Raw genomic sequence first — 22574 nt, forward strand, 5'->3', positions numbered from 1 at the left:
AGGGTTATTGCTAATAGGTTCACCAGGAAAACCTCTGGGAGATTGCCTGCCCTCATACTCCTCTCTTCTGTAAATGTTTCAGATTTAAAATTACGTACTCAGTAACCAAAGCAAAAAAAAAAAAAAAGCTTCATAGTGTTTCCATTAAATTTTCATTTTCTTTCTTGCTTTTTTTTCTTTTGTTGATAATGGGGCTTGAACTCGGCTTGGGCACTGTGCCTGAGCTCTTCAGTTCAAGGCAAGCATTCTACCACTTGAGCCACGGCACAACTTGTGGTGGTCTCATAGACTTTCCTGTCTCAGCTGGCTTTGAACCGTGATACTCAGATCTCAGCCTCCTCAGTAGCTAGGGTTATAGGTGTGAGCCACTGGTGGCCAGTGACTTTTGCTGGACCTGGCTTTGAACCAGTGTCCTCCTAATCTCTACCTTTGGAATACCTGGGATTATAGATAGGAGCCACAGTATGCAGCCAATTCTTAACATCAGTGTTACTGTTTCCCCTTTCTTTTGTAGCGTCCAGTCTGTCATAGTTATAATTAGAACCTTTCCTGCTATTTGGCAGATGGAACCATTATCAAGTTTTACTGAAGGCTTTGGCCCTTCTTGCTCTTATATTCTAGGTGCTCTATACTTGCTTGCAGTGCTTATGTGGCCCTGGCTTTAGGGGATAACCTTATGGCTTTGAACCATGCAGATAAACTTCTTCAGCAACCCAAGCTGTCCGGATCTCTTAAGTAAGTGTCACTTGCCCTGTGTGTCCCTGGCCCACCTTCTCTCAGGGCTGTTACACTACTACTCCTTACTCTTCCAGTAGAATATGTATTTGTAAGTTTACAGACTTTCATGTCATGTCTTAGCCATAGACATATTTTTCTCTGTTGGCTCTTAAGGATTGGAGAATGGCATTTGCTGGGCTGAGTGTTAAGAAACACACTTTGGACTCTAGTTTTGCTGCTAGGTCTTTGGGCCCTGAAATAAGCAGAATTCTAAAGAAAAGACCCATTAAAAAAGAAAGTTGAGGGGCTGGGAAGGTGGCTCAGTGGTAGAGCGCTTGCCTTGCAAGCCTGAGGCCCTGGGTTCGATTCCTCAGCACCATATAAGCAAAAAGAAAAAAGCCGGAAGTGGCGCTGTGGCTCAAGTGGTAGAGCGCTAGCCTTGAGCTGAAGAGCTGAGGGACAGCGCCCAGGCCCAGAGTTCAGGCCCCACAACCGGACCCAAAAAAAAAGCAAGTTGAGGGGCTGGGAAGGTGGCTCAGTGGTAAAGCGCTTGCCTTGCATGCTCAGCTGAGGCCCTGGGTTCAATTCCTCAGCACCACATAAGCAAAAAGAAAAAGCTGGAAGTAGCGGTGTGGCTCAAGTGGTAGAGCGCTAGCCTTGAGCTGAAGAACTGAGGGACAGCACCCAGACCAAGAGTTTAGGTCCCACAACCGGGGGGAAGAAAGTTGATCCACATGATAATCTGTTTTGAAGAGTGCAGTTTAAATAGACAAACAAGAACTTTGTGCTTTCTCATGCTGTACCATGCCCACAGGACAGTGTTGTTTAGGCTGTTTAGATACTTCTGCAGTAATAATGGCATTGTTGTCTTTTCTGTTGTAAGGAAAAAACAGTATGCTTTGAATTTGTCCTATGATGCTGATCTGAAAATTTTATCCAAAGCCATATAAAATATAGAGCAGTTTTTGTTTTGGTTTGCCTTGTGGGCTTGTTTGGTGCTAGTGGGTTTGAATTTGGGACCTCTTGCTTCTAGGCAGGCACTCTACTAATTGAGCCATGCCCTTAGCCTTAACGGTTACTTTTTTTTCCATTTATTGTGTAGCTTATATTTAAAATGTTAAGTATAACTATTTGTCTTTTGCCTTTTAATGGCCTTTATTATGTGTACACTTAGAATTGTGAGGTCATACTCTGAGGAATCTGCCAATACTTTCTTATCTTAAAAAAATTGAAGGGCTGGGGGACTGGTAAGGTGGCTCAGTGGTAGAGTGCTTGCCTTGCATGCCTGAAGCCCTGGGTTCAATTCCTCAGCACCACATAAGCAAAAAGAAAAAAGCCGGAAGTGGCGCTGTGGCTCAAGTGGTAGGGTGCTAGCCTTGAACTGAAGAGCTGAGGGACAGCACCCAGGCCCAGAGTTCAGTCCCCACGACCGGACCCAAAAAAAAAAAAAAAAAAAATTTGAAGGGCTGGGAAGGTGGCTCAGTGGTAGAGCGCTTGCCTTGCATGCCTGAGGCCCTGGGTTCAATTCCCCAGCACCACATAAGCAGAAAGAAAAAAAGCCGGAGGTGACGCTGTGGCTCAAGTGGTAGAACGCTAGCCTTGAGCTGAAGAGCTGAGGGACAGCGCCCAGGCCCAGAGTTCAGGCTCTGTGACTGGATCCCCCCCCCCAAAAAAAATTGAAGCCAAGGGCCCCAGTGGCTCACACCTATAATCCTAGCTACTCAGAAGGCTGAGATCTGAGGATCAGGTTTCAAAGCCAGCCTGGACAGGAAAATCTGTGAGACTGTTAACTCCAGTTAACCACCAGAAAACCAGGAGTGGTGCTATGGCTCAAAGTGGTAGAGAGCACTAGCCTTGAGCGGAAAGAGCTCAGGGACAGCACACAGGCTCTGAGTTCAAGCCCCATGACCAACAATGACAAAAAAAATTTAAGCTAGCAGGCACCAGTGACCCATGCCTATAGCTACTCAAGAGACTGAGATCTGAGGTTCAGTTTGAAGCCAGCCTAAGCAGGAAAGTCCTTGAGACTTTTTATCTTCGATTAATCACCAAAAAGCTGGCAGTAGAGCTGTGATTCTAGTAGTAGAGTGACAGCCTTGTGTGAGAAAAGTTCAGGCCCTGAGTAGAAGCCCAGCACAAAAAAAAAATGATGGGGAGGAACTAGATGGAGAATGTAGCTCAGTGTTGGACTACATGTCTAACATGTACAAGGCCCTGGATTCTAGTCCAATATTATAAACTAATTTATGGGATCATCTAAAATTAATGTTGATTGCTAAGTGTTCTTTCAAAATAGTGTTCCCCAAACATAACCCAGGTTTTCTTGAAAATATAAAAGAAGAAGCCAGGTACTGGTGGCTTAAGCCTGAGATTCTGGCTACTCAGGAGGCTGAGATTCAAGGAACTTGGGTAGAAAAGTTTGAGAGACTCCATCTCCAAAAATAACCAGCCAAAATCTGGCTGGAAATGTGTCTAAAGTTATAGAGCTCCCAACCAAGCAAGCAAGCCAACCCTGTGTTCAAACCCCATTACCAATATACATATATATATACATATGTGTGTATGTGTGCATGTGTGTGTGTATAATATTCTCTAACTTAATTGAACAGCATAAATTTGCCACTTCTTGGTGGGTGTGTGTGTATACCACAGATGCACTGCTGGAGCTTCAACTCTAGATCTTCAGTTCTGGCTTGGCTTTTTCACTCAGGACAAAAATGAGCCACACCTCCAGTTCCAAGTGCTAGGGTTGGAACTCAGTCCCTCCTCCTTTCTACGCAGGTACTCTGCAAGATATTTATAAAAGACAAGCATGTCTTTGAGTGGCACAACCTTTAATTGATCTATCTTAACTAAATATATTTAGATTTCAACTGAACAACAGGAACTATATAAAACGCAGTATATAGTAATATAATATGTCCAGTATTATTATACATGTGATATTTTGTGATGACCTACTTTTTTTCTGTGTGAAATCTGCTTTCTCATTTTAGGTTTTTGGGCCATTTATATGCTGCAGAAGCCCTCATCTCTCTCGACAGAATATCCGATGCTATTACTCATTTGAACCCAGAGAATGTCACTGATGTCTCCTTAGGGATCTCTTCAAATGAGCAGGACCAAGGTTAATGAGGACACACTTGATCAGAACTGGTCACTGTTGCCAGTTCTTCCTGTCATAATCAGGATGTGAGGAAATCTAAGGGCATGGTGTGGAGGGTAGGAAGTCTCAGGTGGAAGTCACATTTTTTTTTTGGCTGCACTTAATGAAGTAATTACTTGTTAAGTAAACCTGGGAGTTGATTATCATATCTTACTTTTGAAGGCTGGTAGAGTCAGGAAAATTCTCTTCCCTTCCCTTTCCTTTTCTCTCTTGTCCTCTCTTTCTGTCCTCTCCTATTTCTTTGGTAAGAAACAGGGTCTCAATATATTGTGCAGGCTGTCCTCAAACTCCTGGGCTCAGGTCATCCTTAGCTGCCTGAGTCACTGGAACTACAGATATGTGCCACCATGCCCAGCTTAAGATTCATTTTGACTTGGTTCTGATACTATAATTTTGGTTTGAACCAATTCCATAATCCAGGCAGTAATAAAAGTACTATATTCAAAAAGCCAATTTCAGATTATATTTAAGTTTTAGAGGAAGTGAAATTGAGTAGCATTCACTTTATTCAGGGTTAGCACTCAGGCTTGGGGTGGTGTGGGTGGCATTCTGACATCTTTACTACAACCTCCACTACATGAAAGGTGATATCATGACAAATTTTGCTACATTAGGTTTCCATTTCATAAAGAAACTTAGGCTTTTAGAAGATACACTCTGTTGTCCTATCCCTCAGATTTATTTTCATGTATTTGTAGGATCAGACAAGGGTGACAATGAAGCAATGGAGTCCTGTAAGTAAGAAGTTTTGTAAATACTAAAGTAGCCTGGCCTGCATCCCAAAGACTTAGACCCTACATCTTTTGTGTCCTTCATTTATTTGTGAGCCTGAGGAACAGTGCTGGCTTTATTCTGAGTGGATTGGGTGGTGGGCTGGGTTGCTCTTACCCAGCCTTTTCATGTCTACCCTTTCTCCCCAGCTGGGAAGCGGGCCCCACAGTGCTACCCCAGTTCTGTCAACTCTGCCCGGACTGTGATGCTGTTCAACCTAGGCAGTGCGTATTGCCTGAGGAGCGAGTACGACAAAGCCCGGAAGTGTCTGCACCAGGTGAGGCAAGGCCACAGGGCCACACAAGAATCTGAGCTGCCTTGTTCTTACAAGCAGCAGGCAAATCATTCGAAGTTACGGCTTTTCTTAATTTATTTGAAGCATCTGGTTGGTTTGTTTTAAACATTAAAGTATTACTTTCCCTGCCTTAAAAAAAAAAAAATTCTTGTAGTTCAGCATTGTATATGAACATGAACACTTAATGAATGAAAAGTATTTCCTGATTTTTTATTTATTTATTTTTTTGGTGTTAATACTGGGTCTTGAAATTAGGACCTGGGCATTATCATTTAGCTATTTTGCTCAGGGCTGGTGCTCTGCCACTTGAACCATGGCTACACTTCTAGTGTTTTTGCTAATCAATTGGAGATGAGAGTCTCGTGGACTTTCCTGCCCATCGTTGTTTTCAAGTGCAATTCTCAGATCTCATCCTATGGGGTTTTGGTTTTGTTTCGTGACAATTCTAGGACTTGAACTCAAAGTCTGTGTACTGACTCTGAGCTTTTTTGCTTATAGCTCTTGCTCTACTATTTGAACCACAGCTCCACTTCTGCCTTTTTGGTGATAATTGGAACTAAGAGTCTCACAGTCTTTCCTTCCTGCACTGTTTTCAATCCAGATCCTCAGATCTCAGTCTCTTGAGTAACTAAGATTGCAGATGTGAGCCATTGGTGCCTGGCTTCATCCTATGATCCTATGATTTTAGTACTTAAAACTTCAAAAAATTAGCCGGGCGCTGGTGGCTCACACCTGTAATCCTAGCTACTCAGGAGGCTGAGATCTGAGGATCACGGTTCAAAGCCAGCCCGGGCAGGAAAGACCGTGAGACTCCTATCTCCAGTAAACCACCAGAAAACCGGAAGTGGCGCTGTAGCTCAAGTGGTAGAGCACTCGCCTTGAGCTGAAGAGCTGAGGGACAGCGCCCAGGCCCAGAGTTCAAGCCTCACGACCGACAAAAAAAAAAAAACTTCAAAAAATTGAGAAATGGGTTGGGAATGTAGCTTAGTGGTAGAGTGCTTGCCTAGCATGCATGAAGCCCTGGGTTCAATCCCTCAGTACCATATAAATAGAAAAAACCGGAAGTGATGCTATGGCTCAAGTAGTAGAGCACTAGCCTTGAACACAGAGAGGCTCAGGGACAGAACTCTAGGCCCCGAGTTCAAGCCCAGACTGGAAAAAAATAATAATAATGTTTATAATCCCAGGTACAGGAGGCAGTTGGTTGGAGGATTGCAGAGCAAAGCCAGCCCCAGGCAAAAATGCAAAGCCCTACCTGAAAAATAAAAAGGCAAAATCATTCTAGCTACTTAGGAGGCTGAGATCTGAGGATAGTGGTTCAAAGCCAGTCTAGAGCCGGGCACTGGTGGCTCAGGCCTGTAATCCTAGCTGCTACACAGGAGGCTGAGATGGTCTGGGCAGGAAAGTCTGTGAAACTCTTCAATAAACAGAAAAAGCTGAAGGTAGCACTGTGGCTCAAGTGGTAGAGTGCTAGCCTTGACCACAAAAGCTCAGGGACAGCAAACCCCAGGACTGGAAGGAAAAAAAAAAAGAGCAAAAAGAATTGGAAGTATGGCTCAAAATAAAGTAAATAGGAGGCAGGAAGGAAAAGGGATAGGAGAAAATGAAGCTGCTTGCCCCCATGTGTAGTGCTGCACACCTATACTATAATCTCTAAACTTAGGAGTCAGAGGCAGGATGATTGCAAGTTCCCAGGCCAGCCTGAGCTACATAGTGAGACTGCTTGTAATGTTGAACTAAAATTGCCCCTGGATTTTACCACTGAGATGGCAGGCCTCCAGGCAAAGGACCACCCATCCTTGGAAAGATGAATGGGGCTATACTAGAGGACACCTGGCATCAGCATTGACTCCCCCCCATGGGGAAGGGTAATTCCTCCGAAGGCTATGCATGCAGCACACACCTGTCAAGTGCTCACTGTGTGCCAAGCCGTGGGAGTGAGACAGAAACAAATAGACTTATATGTCTGCTTCTTACAAGACTTCCTATAGAATTTTTTTTATCGTGAAAATACCGTACAGAGGGGTTACAATTACATGGGCAAGGTAATGAGGAGGCATTGTTGCCTCCTCCTTTGTTTCCCCTTACCCTATATCATTTCAATACTTCTAATACGGGAAGATTGTGCAAATGGCCCATAGTGAGAAAGCCCACATGTGCTTGCCATAGGAACCGAAATTGAAATTAAACCTGCTCTCAGGAGACAGAACAGCTTCAATAAATAATACAAGGAAATTGATATTTCGTAAAAGTGATGGTGCTGAACCATAGGAAATGGCTACAAATAATATTCAGTCAACTTGGTAGCATCTGGTCAGCATTTCTGATCCCAGTCAGCAGGTTCAGTAACATACTTGGGGGGAAAGCAGTTAGTGTTCTGCAAGGGTTGAATAGCAAGTTACTCTGGGGAATGTTTAACAGCCCTCTGTAGCTGAGACACAGTGGGGTCAAGCCTGGTTCAGGGGCTGAGGGGGTTTGTTTTGGTCCCTTGGTTTCTAGGTTAATCCAGTGGCTGGACCTTTGTTAATTGGGAGGCCACCCTGCCTAGGAGACCAGAAGCATGATGTGAGGAGTTGGCGAGGGCTTCCAGTAGATGTTTCCAAGGGCGCCTGCCCCCGACTAAGCAGTGTGAATAGCCAATAAGCAAAGTGCCATGGAAGTTTCACAAAATTATGCCTTGATTTCTTTTATTTTAGAAAAAGCTGCATATAGATAGTACAAAGAACAAAAAGGACCCCTGTTTACTAGCCACTTAAGAGAAAAGATTTTATTATCTGCAGGGTGCTGTAACGATGTTTTTAGTATATTTAAAGCTCAGCCTACTAGTATAAAAATCCCATGTTCTGGGCTGAGTTGCTACCCCTCAGTACCTGAGTGAGAGGAATAGGCACCTCATGAGCACGCCTGTGCTGAGCTGAAGAAACAGGCTTTGGGGACGACACTCATGCCGTCAGGACCAAACTACGGTGTTCACTCAGCTTTCCATGCCATTTCTCCTGTGGTCTGCCCGTCCTATCTGACCCTCAGTGCCTCCCTCCCTCCACAGCTGTATTCAGATAAACCTTTCCAAATTCACCATGGTTTCACTTGCCTCACTCAGCCTAACTTTTGGGTGACTTCATTGTTGTTAGGTATTTACACTCAATCTGTATTTGTGAAAGCACATTTGCAGTTCCACTGAGGGAAGAAGTGAAGCACTCTGGAGCAACAAGCAACTCAAACTAGATGGGAACCACTGAAACTAGCTGGAAAATGCAGGTTGATATTCAGGCTAGGGAAAGACTACAGGAACAGCCTGAAGAAGTGAATCTAATGTTAGTACTCTTGACCAAAGCAGCCTAGGTTTCCTTTCCTTTTAGTACTGACTAGTGCTATGGCCAGGTGCTGGTGGCTCAGTCCTGTAATTCTAGCTATTCAGAAGGCTGAGATCAGAGGATCACATTCCAAAGCCAGTGCAGGCAGGAAGATCTGTTACCTCTACTAATCTACCAGCAAAGCTGGAAGTGGAGCATTGGTTCAATGCTAGTTTGAGCAAAAACCTGAGGACCGCTCCCAGGTCCTGAGTTCAAGCCCTAGAACCAGTACCAAGAAATGACAACAGAGGCTGAGAAGTTGGCTCAGTGGTTGAGTTCTTGCCTCACTTGCATGAGGTCCTGGGTTTGATTCCTCAGCACTACGTAAGCAGAAAAAAAGCTGGAAGTGGTGCTGTGGCTCAAGTGGTACGGTGCTAGCCTAGAGTAGAAGAGCTGAGGAACAGGGCCCAGGCCCAGAGTTCAAGCCCCAAGACCATTAAAAACAACAACAAAGAAACAAGTAAATTAGTTTATTTTACTAAATTGTATTGTGTTTAAGACTAGGCCTAGTAGTGTTCCTTTGTAGTCTCAGCAGTAGAGGGACTAAAGTAGAAGGATCATGAGTTCAAAGCCAGCCTAGGCTACATATTAGAACCTGTCTTAACTGGGCACCTGTGGCTCAAGCCTATAATCTTAGCTACTCATGAAGCTGAGATCTGAGGATCTTGGTTGAAGACAGCCCAGGCAGAAAAGTCCATAAGATTCATCTTCAATCAACTACCAAAAGTCAGAAATGGAACTGTGGCTCAAGTGATAGAGCACCAGCCTTGAGCAAAAAGCTAAGGGATAGCTTCTAGGCCCTGAATTCAAGACAGGAGGGGATCCCGTGGAAATGAGCTTGAGTAAGTTTAGCTTTAGATTTTTCTATTTTCTTTCTCTCTGTTTAACATTCCTTGGGCATTTGTGTCTTAAACTGTTGGTTGCTCATGATGTCTTTTGTTCTGAGCAAAGGCGGCTTCAATGATCCATCCCAAGGAGGTTCCCCCTGAGGCCATCCTGCTGGCAGTCTATCTGGAACTGCAGAATGGTATGTAATCAAAGACCCTTGCTCAAGAAAAATCAAATCTTATGCCTTCCTTGAAGATGTACTCATCCATGGGCTGGGAAGGTGGCTCAGTGGTAGAGCGCTTGCCTTGCATGCCTGAGGCCCTGGATTCGATTCCTCAGCACCACATAAGCAAAAAGAAAAAAGCCGAAAGTGGCGCTGTGGCTCAAGTGGTAGAGTGCTAGCCTTGAGCTGAAGAACTGAGGGACAGTGCTCAGGCCCAGAGTTCAGGCCCCACGACCGGATCAAAAAAAAAAAAAAAAGGCCGGGCGCTGGTGGCTCACGCCTGTAATCCTAGCTACTCAGGAGGCTGAGATCTGAGGATCGCGGTTCAAAGCCAGCCCGGGCAGGAGAGACCGTGAGACTCCTATCTCCAATAAACCACCAGAAAACCGGAAGTGGCGCTGTAGCTCAAGTGGTAGAGCGCTCGCCTTGAGCTGAAGAGCTGAGGGACAGCGCCCAGGCCCAGAGTTCAAGCCCCACGACCGACCCAAAAAAAAAAAAAAGAAGATGTACTCATCCAGTTCTTCTACATGAAATGCAGCAAGGGCTACTACTGGTTATCCCTCAGTGTTATACCACTTATGTATGTGAGGGTGTGGGTTCTACTCCTGGCACCTGGCTTGCCTGTATTTTAACAATTCTCCAACTGAGAATCCTTAAGGAATTTTAAAAACCTATTGCCAGAATCAGGAGCCGGTAGCTGACACATGTAATCCTAGCTATTCAGACGGCTGAGATCTGAGGTTCTTGATTTGAAGCCAGCCCAGGCAGGATGGCTGTGAGACTTCTTTTCTCCAATTAACCAGCAAAAGACTAGAAGTGGAGCTGTAACTCAAGTGGCAGAGAACTAGCCTTGAGCAAAAAGCTCAGGGACAGCACTTAGCCTCTGAAGTGAGCCCTAGGACCAGCGCACACACACACACACACACACACAAAAAAAAAAATCTTAGGCTGCCATGGGGCTCTCTTGTGTTTCCCATATATATACCATCAGGGCTTCAGACCTCTGCTTCTTTAGACAAATTGTACCTCGCCTACAGGATCCTCACAGCCTGCTGTCTCTGCTGTTGGCAGTGTTACATGCTTTTTTTTAATATGGAGTGTTTTTATAGGTAATACCCAGCTGGCCTTACAGATCATCAAAAGGAATCAGCTCCTCCCTACCGTGAAGACACATTCAGAAATGAGAAAGAAGCCAGTGTTTCAGCCTGTGCACCCAATCCAACCCATCCAAATGCCAGCCTTCACTGCTGTTCAGAGGAAGTGATTGCTTTTGAGAAAGTCTCCTAACACAAAGGGCAGTATTTACTCGTGTTTTCACTTGTATCACTGCAGAATGAATGAATAACAGACTGAGGTAAAGGATGCAAGTTTTGAAGCACAGTTTTAAGACTGTTTTATTCTTCTTGCCAGAAAGTTACTTAAAATTAAGGATTCACAAACTTGTTTTCAGCTATTTTTCTTTTAAACTCTGACAGACTTAATTTTGAACCATTATTTGATCTATGTGTCATAGACAATTAAAACAAGATCCTGTCAGAACAGCCTTGTGGTCTTTCTTACAACTCTTGGAGTATTTTCACATGTGAAATTTAGTAGGGTTTTTTTGTTCGTTTGTTTTTGTTTTTATTTTTTTGTCGGTCGTGGGACTTGAACTCTGGGCCTGGCCGCTGACCCTGAGCTCTTCAACTCAAGGCTAGTACTCTACCACTAGCCACAGCACCACTTCTGGTTTTCTGGTGGTTTATTGGAAATAAGAATCTCACGGACTTTCTTGCCCAAGCTGGCTTTGAACTGTGATTCACAGATCTCAGCCTCCTGAGTAGTTAGATTACAGACATGAGCCATCAGCGCCTGGCTTAAATTTAGTGTTTTAAAAAGGACTGGAGTCCAGTGCCTGTTGCTCATACCCAAAATCCTAGCTACTCAAGAGACTGAGATCTGAGGATCACGGTTCAAAGCCAGCCCGGGCAGAAAAGTCCATGAGACTCTTATCTCCAATTAATCACCAGAAAACTGGAAGTGGCACTGTGGCATAAGTGGTAGAGTGCTAGCCTTGAACTGAAGAGCTCAGAGACAGTTCCCAGGCCCAGAGTTCAAGCCCCATGACTGACCAAAAAAAAAGAAAAAGTACTGGAGCTGGGCACCAATGGTTCATGCCTATAATCCTAGCTACAAAAGAAGCTGAGATCTGAGGATTGTGGTTCAAAGTCAGCCCAGGCTGGGGAATCTGTAAGACCTTGATTTCCACTACACTACCCAAAAGCTGTAAATAGAGCTTTTGTTCAAGTGGTAGAGCGCTAGCCTTGAGTAAAAACACTCAGGGAGAGCACCCAGGCCTTGCATTCAAGTCCCCAGACTGGCACAAAAAATAACAGTAGAAAATGCACAAGAACTTAGCTTTCCAGGCATAATTAAGTTCAAATGAAATGACTGTTACTTTCTAGCATGGGATACACTTAGGCATAGGTACGGGCTTTGGGACAATTTGGCACTTCATGGATCCCTGCCAGTTCCTTTACAAGAACAAACCACAATTTAAAGGCTTTTCCCAAGGCATGGATATAAGATTAGCAGCCAGGCACGCTGGTAGCTCATGCCTGTATCCTAGCTACTCAGGAGACTGTAATCTGAGGATCATGGTTCAAAGCCAGCCTGAGCAGGAAAGTCCATGGGACTCTTACCTCCAATAAACCACCAGAAAACTGGAAGTGGTATTGTGGCTCTTCAGCCTTGAGCTGAAGAGCTGAGGGACAGTGCCCAGTCCCAGACTTCAAGCCCGATGACTGACCAAAAATAGAAAAAAAAAAATTAGCATTGTCAGAATTTGCCAATAGGCTGGATGCACTAATTGTAGGTAGAAAAATAAGTAATATAGACCTGCTTCAGACAATTTAGTGATCACCTAGACTGTTGGTAGAGTTACCAACTCTTGCCTTTCAGAAGTATCCCTTCCTGGGCTGTGAAGGTGGCTCAGTGGTAGAGTGCTTGCCTTGCATGCATGAGGCCCTGGGTTCAATTCCTCAGCACCACATAAGCAAAAAAGAAAAAAAGCTGCAAGTGGCGCTGTGACTCAAGTGGTAGAGCCTTGAGCTGAAGAGCTGAGGGACAGCGCCCAGGCCTGGAGTTCAAGCCCACGACCGGACCCCAAAAAAAAAAGTATTCCTTCCTGCCCTTGCTTTCTTTAGTTTCTTATTTGGCCTCATAGTTTGAGAGTGTTCAGCCCATGGTACTTGGCTCTGCTGATTCTGGGCCTATAGTGAAGCAGAACATTGTGGTGGTGGTTAGTGCTCTACCACTTGAGCCACAGTTCCACTTCTGGCTTTTTGGTGGTTAATTGGAGATTAGAGTATCATCGACTTACCTGCCTGGACTAGCTTTGAACCACACCTCAGATCTCAGCATCCTGCTTAGCTAGGATTATAAATATGATCCACCAGCACCTGTTCTCAAAAGTATTTTTTTTTCTTTCTCGGTCATAGGGCTTGAATTCTGGGCCTGGGCGCTGTTCCCCAGCTCTTCAGCTCAATGCTAGCACTCTACCACTTGAGCCACAGTGCCACTTGGTTTTCTGGCAATAAGAGTCTCATGGACTTTCCTGTCAGGGCTGGCTTTGAACTGTGATCCTCAGATTGCAGCCTCCTGAGTAGCTAGGATTCCAGGTGTGAGCCACCAGCACCGTGCTTCAAAAGGATTTTTTTTTTTTTTTTGCCAGTCCTGGGGCTTGAACTCAGGGCCTGGGCACTGTCCCTGAGCTTTTACTCAAAGATAGCACTCTACCACTTGAGCCACAGCACCACTTCTGGCTTTTTCTGTTTATGTGGTACTGAGGTTGAACCCAGGGCTTCATGCATGATAAGCAAGCACTCTACCAGTAAGCCACATTCCCAGCCTCAAAAGGATTTTAAAAAGCATCTTTCCTGAAGTTTTTTTTTTTTTCTAGGTTTCTCATTCCTTCATGTCTCCCAATATGCATAATTTCTTTTTCTTTTCTTTTTTTGAGATGTGGGCTTCCTTGGCTTCCCAGGGTGACATGGAACTCCAGATGATACTCTAAGCTGCTGCCTTTTTTTTTTTTTTTTTTGGTCAGTAGTGGGGCTTAAACTCTGGTTCTGGTGTACTGTCCCTGAGTTCTTTTTTTGCTCAAGTGCTCTACCACTTTGAGCCAGAGTGCCACTTCTGGTTTTTTGAGTGGTTAATTGGAGATAAGAATCTTTTGGGGGCTTTTCTGCCCCAGGCTGGTTTCAAACAGTGATCCTCTGATCTCAGCCTCCTAAGTAGCTAGGATTACAAGCGGGAGCCACCAGTGCCTGGTTTTTTTCAGCTTCTTATTTATGGTAAAGATCGTTAGGATCAAGGTTTGAGTCTAGCCTGGGCAAAAGAAGTTGGTTAGATGGGGCTGGGAAGGTGGCTCAGTGGTAGAGTGCTTGCCTTGCATGCCTGAGGCCCTGGGTTCGATTCCTCAGCACCACATAAGCAAAAAGAAAAAAGCCGGTAGTGGTGCTGTGGCTCAAGTGGTAGAGCGCTAGCCTTGAGCTGAAGAGCTGAGGGACAGTTCCCAAGCCCAGAGTTCAGGGCCCATGACCAGACCCCCCCCCCAAAAAAAAAAAAGTTTGTTAGAGGAGTTGGGAATGTAGCTTAGTGGTAAGAGTGCTTGCCTAGCATATAAACAGAAAAAGCCTGAAGTAGCACTGTGGCTTAAGTGCTAGAGCACTATCCCTGAGCACAGGGAGATTCAGGGACAGAGCCCAGGCCTTCAGTTCAAGCTCCAGGACCAGCAAAAAAATAAACATAGTAACCGGGTACCAGTGGCTCACACCTGTAATCCTAGGTACTTAGGAGGCTGCAATCTGAGGATCACGGTTGAAAGCTAGCCTGGGCAGGAAAGTCTGTGAGACTCTTATTTCCAATAAACCACTAGAAAACCAGAAGTGGCGCTATGGCTCAAGTGGTAGTGCGCTCGCCTTGAGCTGAAGAGCACGGACAGTGCTCAGGCCCAGAGTTCAAGCCGCACGACTGACCAAAAAGAAAAGAAAACATAGTAGACATTGTTTTGATTTTCCAAGACTAAATATTCTATGTTTAATGTGGGTATAATAATGGGTGTGCGCGTCGTTCACATACCCAATGGTACTGAAGCTTGAAATTGGGCCCGAGCACTATTCCTTAGCTTGTATGTGTGTATTCTTGTCCTGGGGCTTAACTCATGGCCTGAGCATTATTCCTTAGTGCGTGCGTGCGTGCGTGCGTGCGTGTGCATTATTCCTTAGTGTGTGTGTGTGCGTGCGTGCGTGCGTGCGTGCGTGTGTGTGTGTGTGTGTGTGTGTGTGTGTGTGTGTGTGTGTGTGTTCAGGGCCTGGATGCTATCCCTGAGCTTTTTTGCTCAAAGCTAGCACTCTTCTACTCCCAGCTTTTTTGGTGGTCAATTGGAAATGAGTCTCGTGGACTTTTCCTGCCCATGCTGGCTTTGAACTGCTAGCCTCGGATCTCAGCCTCTTGAACGGCTAGAATTACAGGAATGAGCCATTGGTGCCCAGCTCCCTTAGCCTTTTCACTCAAGTCTTGCATGCTTACCACATAAGTTACAGCTTACCACTTAAGTCCATTTCTGACTTTTTGGTGGTCAGTTGGAAATAAGAATCTCACAATCTTTACTGCCCAGGCTGACTTTGAAACAGAATTCTCAGATCCTAGCTTCCTAGCTACTCAGGGAGCTGGGATTATAGGCAAGAGCCATCATCATCCAGCTGCTAAATGCACTTTTAATTGACCATGAGTTTATCAAGACCTAACCCCATTGTACATTTGATAAGTGGAGGAGCCTGGGTACACTTGCCTGATTTGCGGCTGACCAGGACCTAGTGCTCCCTGCTGCTGTCCCAACCACCTCACAAGAGAGTGATCATGCCACATAATGAAAAGATCAAACTAGCTGGGTGCCAGCGGCTCACACCTATAATCCTAGCTACCAAGGAGGCTGAGATCTGAGGATCACTGTTTAAAGCCAGCCCAGGCAGCAAAGTCCATGAGACTTGTCTCCAATTAACCACCAGAAAATGGAAGTGGCGCTGTAGCTCAAGTGGTAGAGTTCAAGTCCCACGACCAACAACAACAACAACAAAAAAGATCAAACTTCCAAGCATGGTTGCTTTCCATGCTTATTATTTTCACATCATGGTGAGTTAAAAGTCTAAATCGAACCACTTCTATTTTTTTGGTTGGTCCTGGGACTTGAACTCAGGGTATGGGTACAGTCCCTGAGCTCTTTTGTACAAGGCTAGTATTCTACCACTTTGAACCACAGCTCCACTTCTGGTTTTCTAGCTAATTGGAGATGAGTCTTATGAACTTTCCTGCCCAGGCTGGCTTCAAACCACAATCCTCAGATCTCAGCCTTCTGAGTAGCTAGGATTTAAGCCACCAGTGCCTGGCTTGAACTGCTTTTTTTTTTTGGGGGGGGGGGGTGCAGGTCCGGTCCTGGGGCCTGAACTCTGCGCCTGGGCACTGTCCCTCAGCTCTTCAGCTCAAGGCTAGCACTCTACCACTTGAGCCACAGCTCCACTTCCGGCTTTTTTCTTTTTGTTTATGTGGTACTGAGGAATCGAACCCAGGGCCTCAGGCATGCAAGGCAAACACTCTACCACTGAGCCACCTTCCCAGCCCTTGAACTGCTTTTAAGTCCGACTGGCTATACATATATTCTGGAGTATAGGTATGTTTGCTATATTCATTACTCCAAGATGGATTAGATCCTGAGAAGGAGCCCCATTGGCTCTGTTCAAGTTCTAGCTCTTGGGCTGGGAGTGTGGCTTACTGGTAGAGTGCTTGCCTAGTATGCATGAAGCCCTGGATTAGATTCCTCAGTACCACATAAACAAAAAGCCAGAAGTGGTGCTGTGGTTCAAATGGTAAGAGTGCTAGCCTTGAGCACAGAGAGGCTCAGGGACAGTGCCCAGGCCCTGAGTTAAAGCCCAGGATTGGCAAAAAAATAAGCCCCAGCTCTCCTTCCACTGTCTGCAGTGGGCTACTACTCCTGGTGGAATCTTCAGGATCAAGGCTGACTGAGCAGCTCCAGTGGCCTCCTGAAATGTGGATAGTGGGTCAAAGTGTCACCATCATGGCATCTTGGGCAATGATGGGGACTTTCAGAAAACTAGAGGTGAAATCCCACTTGCCCACCCCCAGGTGATAGGCCCCCAACCCCTAGAAGCAGGGGGTGGGTGGGGCCGTTGGACAATAGGTTGCAAGACCTGCCAGACCTGTACCATGAAGACTCTGAACTCTTGAGCTCCCTGTGACCCTGCCCCCTAACCATGACCCTATTTAGGCCCTACCACCCCTGCTGCCATTGTGCCAGGTGTTGTGTCTCCTGACTCTCCTCAGGTCTCCATGGCATCCCTGTTCAACTCATTAAAGTTGATCTGGTTTGTTTTTCTGCTCTTTCTTTGCTACCCTCGTGGCTCAGATTCCTAACAGTAACATTGGAGTGTTTTGGAGACATGTCCACTCACTGGCTTTCTAGTAAAAACTAGATTCAACCTCTCAGAATGTGGCTTCTCTGCATCTCCTGGTCAAATTCCTGTACAACAGCCTTAAGAAGCCACTGGGAAGCCTGGTGCCAGTGGTTCAGGCCTGTAATCGTAGGTATTCTGGAGGCTGAGATCTTAACCATGATAATGCCAGAAGCGGAGGTGTGTCTCAAGTAGTAGAGCACCAGCCTTGAACAGAAAAAGTTGAGGATGTTGGGGCTGGGAAGGTGGCTCTGTGGTAGAGCGCTTGCCTTGCATGCATGAGGCTCTGGGTTCAACTCCTCAGCACCACATAAGCAAAAAGAAAAAAGCCGGAAGTGGTGCTGTGGCTCACGTGGTACAGCACTAGCTAGCCTTGAGCTGAAGAGCTGAGGGACAGCGCCCAGGCCCAGAGTTCAGGCCCCACGACCGGACCCAAAAAATAAAAAAAAAAGTTGAGGATGTGAGGCCCCGAGTTCAAGCTTCAATACCAGAACAAAAAGCTAAAAAGAGAGATATCTAATAACTCATGGTTTTCAATACCAGATGTAGCTTCCAGTCATGACTCTGTCATTAGGACAAGTTAATTCGGAACAAGGCGCTGCTTTCATGCCTGTGCCTTAGATGGGGCATGATTGAAGATCAATGTAGCAGTGGAACTGTACCTACTTCCTATGGTTGTAATGAGGCCTGGCTGTTGTTACTGCCTTAATCCCAGATCTTCACATGGGAACTCAGTAGCTCCTCAGAAGTACTGACATCTACCAGCGGGTTCTTATCATATGTCTTGTGTCTGGTTCACAGTAGCCCAATGAATATGCTCTCTTGGATCCTCACCCATTCTTCCCCTGTCTTGCCCAGGTCTTCCTCTTGGGAAGCGAAGTCCTGGGCTTCCCTACCTAGGGTACCTTCTCCTACCCTCTTCTCATTACAGCCTCTAAATTCCTGCTGGTGGGCTGGGAATGTGGCTTAGTGGTAGAGTGCTTGCCTATTGTGCATGGAGCCCTAGGTTGAATTCCCCAGTACCACATAAACAGAAAAAAATGGAAGTGATGCTGTGGCTCAAGTGGTAGAGTGCTATCCTTGAGAAAAAGAAGCTCAGGGACAGTGCCCAGGCCCTGAGTTTAAGCTCCACAACTGGCAAAACAACAACAAAAACCCCTGCTGCAGGGGCTGGGAAGGTGGCCCAGTGGTAGAGTGCTTGCCTTGCATGCATGAGGCCCTGGGTTCGATTCCTCAGCACCACGTAAGCAAAAAGCCAGAAGTGTCGCTGTGGCTCAAGTGGTAGAGCACTAGCCTTGAGCTGAAGAGCTGAGGGACAGCACCCAGGCCCAGAGTTCAGGCCCCACGACCGACCAAAAAAAAAAAAAAATTCCTGCTCACAGTGCTACCTTCTCCCTATAGGATCCCACAGGAGCACTTGTACAAGAGTGTGTGTGATAACTGCTCCAGCCTTCCCACAAAACTACAAATCTCCCCCCCCCCCATACACCCAGAGGTTCTAGAACCAGATTCCCAGCCATCACCCAAAAGGACTTAGCATTTTCTATCACACCAGCTGTACCCTTGATCTGCACTGCTCAATTTTCTCTCACAGTTCCAGTGGGGCAACCTGTGTGTTCCTGTCCTGGGCCTTGAATGCACTGTATCTTAGCTTTTTCACTCAAGGCTGGCGCTCTGCCACTTAGGCTCAGCTCCACTTGTGGTTTTGGGGTGGTTAGTTGAAGGTAAGAGCCTTTGGGCCACTAGCTCCTGGCCTAATGATTTCATGGTAAGCCCAATAGGACAGTGTAAAATCTAAAAGAATGCCCCTTAGTCCATGTCATCTGTGACATACCCTGTCAACTGCTGTCTTTTCCCAGTGAGAGCAGGCTGTGGATGGTTCTAGATGACCAGTCAAATCTGCTGGGTAGAAAATTCGGTGCTATTTCCTTTCAAGCCAGGGAGTACCACAGGGCCTAGGGTGGAGCTAATGTGAGGGTCACTGGCTCCGCACCCTTGGCCCTCTGAGTGTCCAGGGGAGTGAAGTGCACAGTGGCACAGCGCAGGTGGGTGACTTACAGGTCAGGCTCAATCCTAGCCACCTGGCCTCCTGAAATCAACCCACCCCGGCACAAAGCCCCCATTTCCATCACCTAACTTTTTTTCTCAGGGAAAGGGGCAGAACTTCAGCCTCCGGGCTGGGAGTAGGTCTGCCGAGGGGAGGCAGTGAGTTCATTAGCCCCCTCATTTGGGGCAAAGGGAATCCGTGTGGTGACACACAATTGTCCTGAGGATTTAGGGGGATTTGCCCAAGTGTCCCTGTGGGCCCCCAGCCTCCTCCTAATCCCGTCCACATTTCAGACTACTTAGGATCGCATTAAATGTCAAAGCCGGCGTTTAGGGAAATAATCTACATTTCGTATGCATCGCCTGGGTCAAAAGAAAAGCTGCGAGGACCTGGGAGCGTTTGGCGGGAGAGGCGCTCTGTGTGGTCCCCAGTGTGAATGGGGCGGGGGGGGGGGGCAGGAATGCGGGGCTTTCACACGTAAAAAACGCTAACGCTTTGTCCGTGCCCGGGAGGGTCCTCGCGGCGCGCGCTCGCGTCCCGCCCCCCGCCCCCAGCCCGGCCCGCATTTCTGGGACTCCAGCAAAGGCGGCTGTCCTCGGTGCACAGGTCCTTTCTCCCCGGGACCCGGCAGGTGGGGACGTGGCGACGTCCCCTTAAGGCTTGCGTCGCCGCGTCCGGGCGTTCCACGCACCACCTCACCACCCGGCCGCACGCGGATGCCTTTGTGGCCAGGACGCAGCGTTGGTGCCATCGTCAGGCTCTCCCAGCCAACCAGCACGCGGCGCGGTCTCCCGGCGGCCAGCGGGGAAAAGTGAACGTGGTCCCTGAAGCGGCGCTGGGCTGGGAGAGCCGCTTCCCCACCACGCCGCCGCACCGCACGCGGGCTCGTGCGCACAGCGCCACCTGGCGGCGGCGCTGGGATCCGCTGTCCCGCCAGGTCCGGTCCGACCGCACGGTTCCGAACTCGGCCGCCGCGCGAGCCCCGGGGGGCGGAGAGCGCCCCTTAGCGGCGGCGCGGCGAGCCCAGACCCGGGGCGGGGTTCCGCTGTCACGTCCGGCCCGCCGGGCTCCTGCTCCTGAGAAATCCTGGTCTGGTTGGCTGACTTAGGTGCTTGTTTGTTACCTGTATTTTCATTTTGTTCATAATCACTTTAATTTGTATCATTCTGATTTTGGTCTCGTTTTTGAAAAGATCTAAACCTAGGCCTAGGGCTAGTGGCTCTCCTTTATAATCTTAGCTACTTAGGAGGCTGAGGTCTGAGGATCACGGTTCGAAGCCAGCCGGGTCAGGAAAGTCCTTGAGACTCTTTTTTTTTTTTTTTTTTTTGTCGGTCGTGGGGCTTGAACTCTGGGCCTGGGCGCTGTCCCTCAGCTCTTCAGCTCAAAGCGAGCGCTCTACCACTTGAGCTACAGCGCCACTTCCGGTTTTCTGGTGGTTTATTGGAGATAGGAGTCTCACGGTCTCTCCTGCCCGGGCTGGCTTTGAACCGCGATCCTCAGATCTCAGCCTCCTGAGTAGCTAGGATTACAGGCGTGAGCCACCAGCGCCCGGCTTAGTCCTTGAGACTCTTATCTCCCATTAAGTACCAAAAAGCAAGAGGTAAAGCTGTGGCTCAAATGGCTAAGGACACCAGCTCAGGGACAGCACCCAGACCCTGAGCTCAAGCCCCAGGATAAGCATAAGGGAAAAAGAAAAAAGAGAATCTCATACTACCTCAACTTCCTGACACCACCAATCCTGGTTGGTATTCACTTCATTTTTTAAATTAATTTCTTTTTTTTTTTTTTGGTCAGTTGTGGGGCTTAAACTCTGGGCCTGGGCTCTATCCCTCCACTCTTCAGCTCAAGGCCAGCATTCTACCACCTGAGCCACAGCGCCACTTACAGTTTTCTGGCACTTAATTGGAGATAAGAGTCTCACAGACGGGGCTGGGAAGGTGGCTCAGTGGTAGAGTGCTTGCCTTGCATGCCTGAGGTCTTGGGTTCGATTTCTCAGCACCACATACACAGAAAAAAGCAGCTGGAAGTGGCGCTGTGGTTCAAGTGGTAGAGTGCATCCTTGAGCTGAAGAGCTGAGGGACAGCCCCCAGGCCCAGAGTTCAGGCCCCAAGACCCGACCAAAAAAAAAGAGTCTCACAGACTTACTTGCGGGGGCTGGCTTTGAACCATGATCCTCAGATCTCAGCCTCCTGAGTAGCAAAGATTACAGGCGTGAGCCACCAGCACCCAGCTGATTTAATATATTTCTTTAACTTTATTTAGGATCTTTTTCCATTATGTAATTTATGTTTTGTATTGGTATTGGGGCTTGAACTCCAGGCTTTGTACTCTCCCTTTGCTTTTCTGCCCGAGGCTGGCCCTTTACCACTTGAGACACATCTCTACTTCTATTAAATAATTTGGTTTTGGTTTTTTTGTTGTTGTTGTTGATTTTTGCCAGTCCTGGGACTTGAACTCAGGGCTTGGGCTCTGTCTCTAAGCTTCTCTGTGCTCAAGGCTAGTACTCTACCAGTTGAGCCACAGCCTTCCAGCTTTTTCTGTTTATGTGGTACTGAGGAATTGAACCCAGGGCTTCATACTTCATTTTAATTTATTTGTGGGTGAAGAGAAAGTATGAGGATCTTTTTCTTTATCTTATTCTGAGACATCTGGTGGTTTTTTTCTTTTTGCCTCAGATTTAAGAAATCATTTTGGTTTTTTGTTTTGTTTCGTTTGTTTTGTCCTGTGCCAGTATTGAGGCTTGAACTCAGGGCTTTGGCACTGTCCCTGAGCTTTTGTGCTCAGAACTAACATTTTACCACTTGAGCCACAGTTATACTTCTGAATGTTTGATGGTTCATTGGAGACAAGTCTCACAGACTCTCCTGCCCCGGCTGGCTTTGAACCACAATCCCACAATCCTCAATTCTCAGCTTCCTGCGTAGTTAGGATTATAAGTGTGAGCTACTCCTGCTTTTTAAAAATAATAATAATTTTTTGTGACGCTTGAGGCTTGAACTAGACCTGGGCACTGTCCCTGACTCCCTTTGCTCCAGGTTAGCACTATACTACTTAAGCCACAGTGCCACTTCCGGCTTTTTCTGTTATTTAATTGGCGATAATCTCACAGACTTTCCTGCCCTGGCTGACTTCAAACTGAGATCCTCAGATCTCAGTCTCCTGAGTAGCTAGGATTACAGGCCTGAGGGGCACAAGTGGCTCATGCCTACAGGAAGCTGAGATCTGAGAATCTTAGTTCTAAGTCAGCTTGTGCAGGAAAGGCCAAAAGATTCTTATCTCCTATTCGTCACTGAAAAACTGGAGGTGACTCTGTGGCTCCAAATGGTAGAGCACTAGCCTGAGCCAAAAAAAAAAAGCTCAGGGACAGCACCCAGGCCCTGAGTTCAAGCCCTAGTACAGGCAAAAACAAAGTAATTGTTCGTGGTGTGTGTCAAGGACAAGGTTTTATGTCATCATTGGGCCAGAGAAAATATCTGTTAGCTGACAAATATAATTGAGATATATTCCTCCACATGACATGATGTTAAGAATAATAATAATAATACAGTGACTTTTGTGTGTAATCCTACTCAGGAGGCTGAGATCTGAGGACCATGGTTCTAAGCCAGTCCAGGCAAGAGAGCTTGTGAGACTCATTTCCAATAAACTACCAAAAAAGCTAGAAGT

The 22574-nt window shown here is 46.8% G+C and overlaps 1 protein-coding gene across 4 annotated transcripts in view; it reads left to right on the forward strand.

Annotated features, from left to right (window-relative positions):
• Positions 1-10879, forward strand: part of Cnot10 (CCR4-NOT transcription complex subunit 10) — a 59919-nt gene extending 49040 nt beyond the window's left edge. For 2 of the 4 annotated variants that reach the window (XM_070006493.1, XM_070006494.1), the window contains exons 14-19: positions 622-735; positions 3714-3844; positions 4582-4617; positions 4804-4931; positions 9254-9329; positions 10463-10878. In XM_070006493.1, the coding sequence (XP_069862594.1) occupies positions 622-735; positions 3714-3844; positions 4582-4617; positions 4804-4931; positions 9254-9329; positions 10463-10617 (640 nt within the window). In that variant the 3' untranslated portion in view covers positions 10618-10878. Of the gene's footprint in view, positions 1-621; positions 736-3713; positions 3845-4581; positions 4618-4803; positions 4932-9253; positions 9330-10462 lie in introns of all 4 variants that reach the window. The other 2 variants (XM_070006496.1, XM_070006495.1) reach the window with 2 other exon arrangements.
• Positions 10880-22574: the final 11695 nt, after the last annotated feature.

The sequence above is a fragment of the Dipodomys merriami genome, unplaced genomic scaffold (genome assembly GCF_024711535.1).
Source record: "Dipodomys merriami isolate MVZ:Mamm:240054 unplaced genomic scaffold, mDipMer1.0.p SCAF_7, whole genome shotgun sequence".
Taxonomy (NCBI): Eukaryota; Metazoa; Chordata; class Mammalia; order Rodentia; family Heteromyidae; genus Dipodomys; species Dipodomys merriami.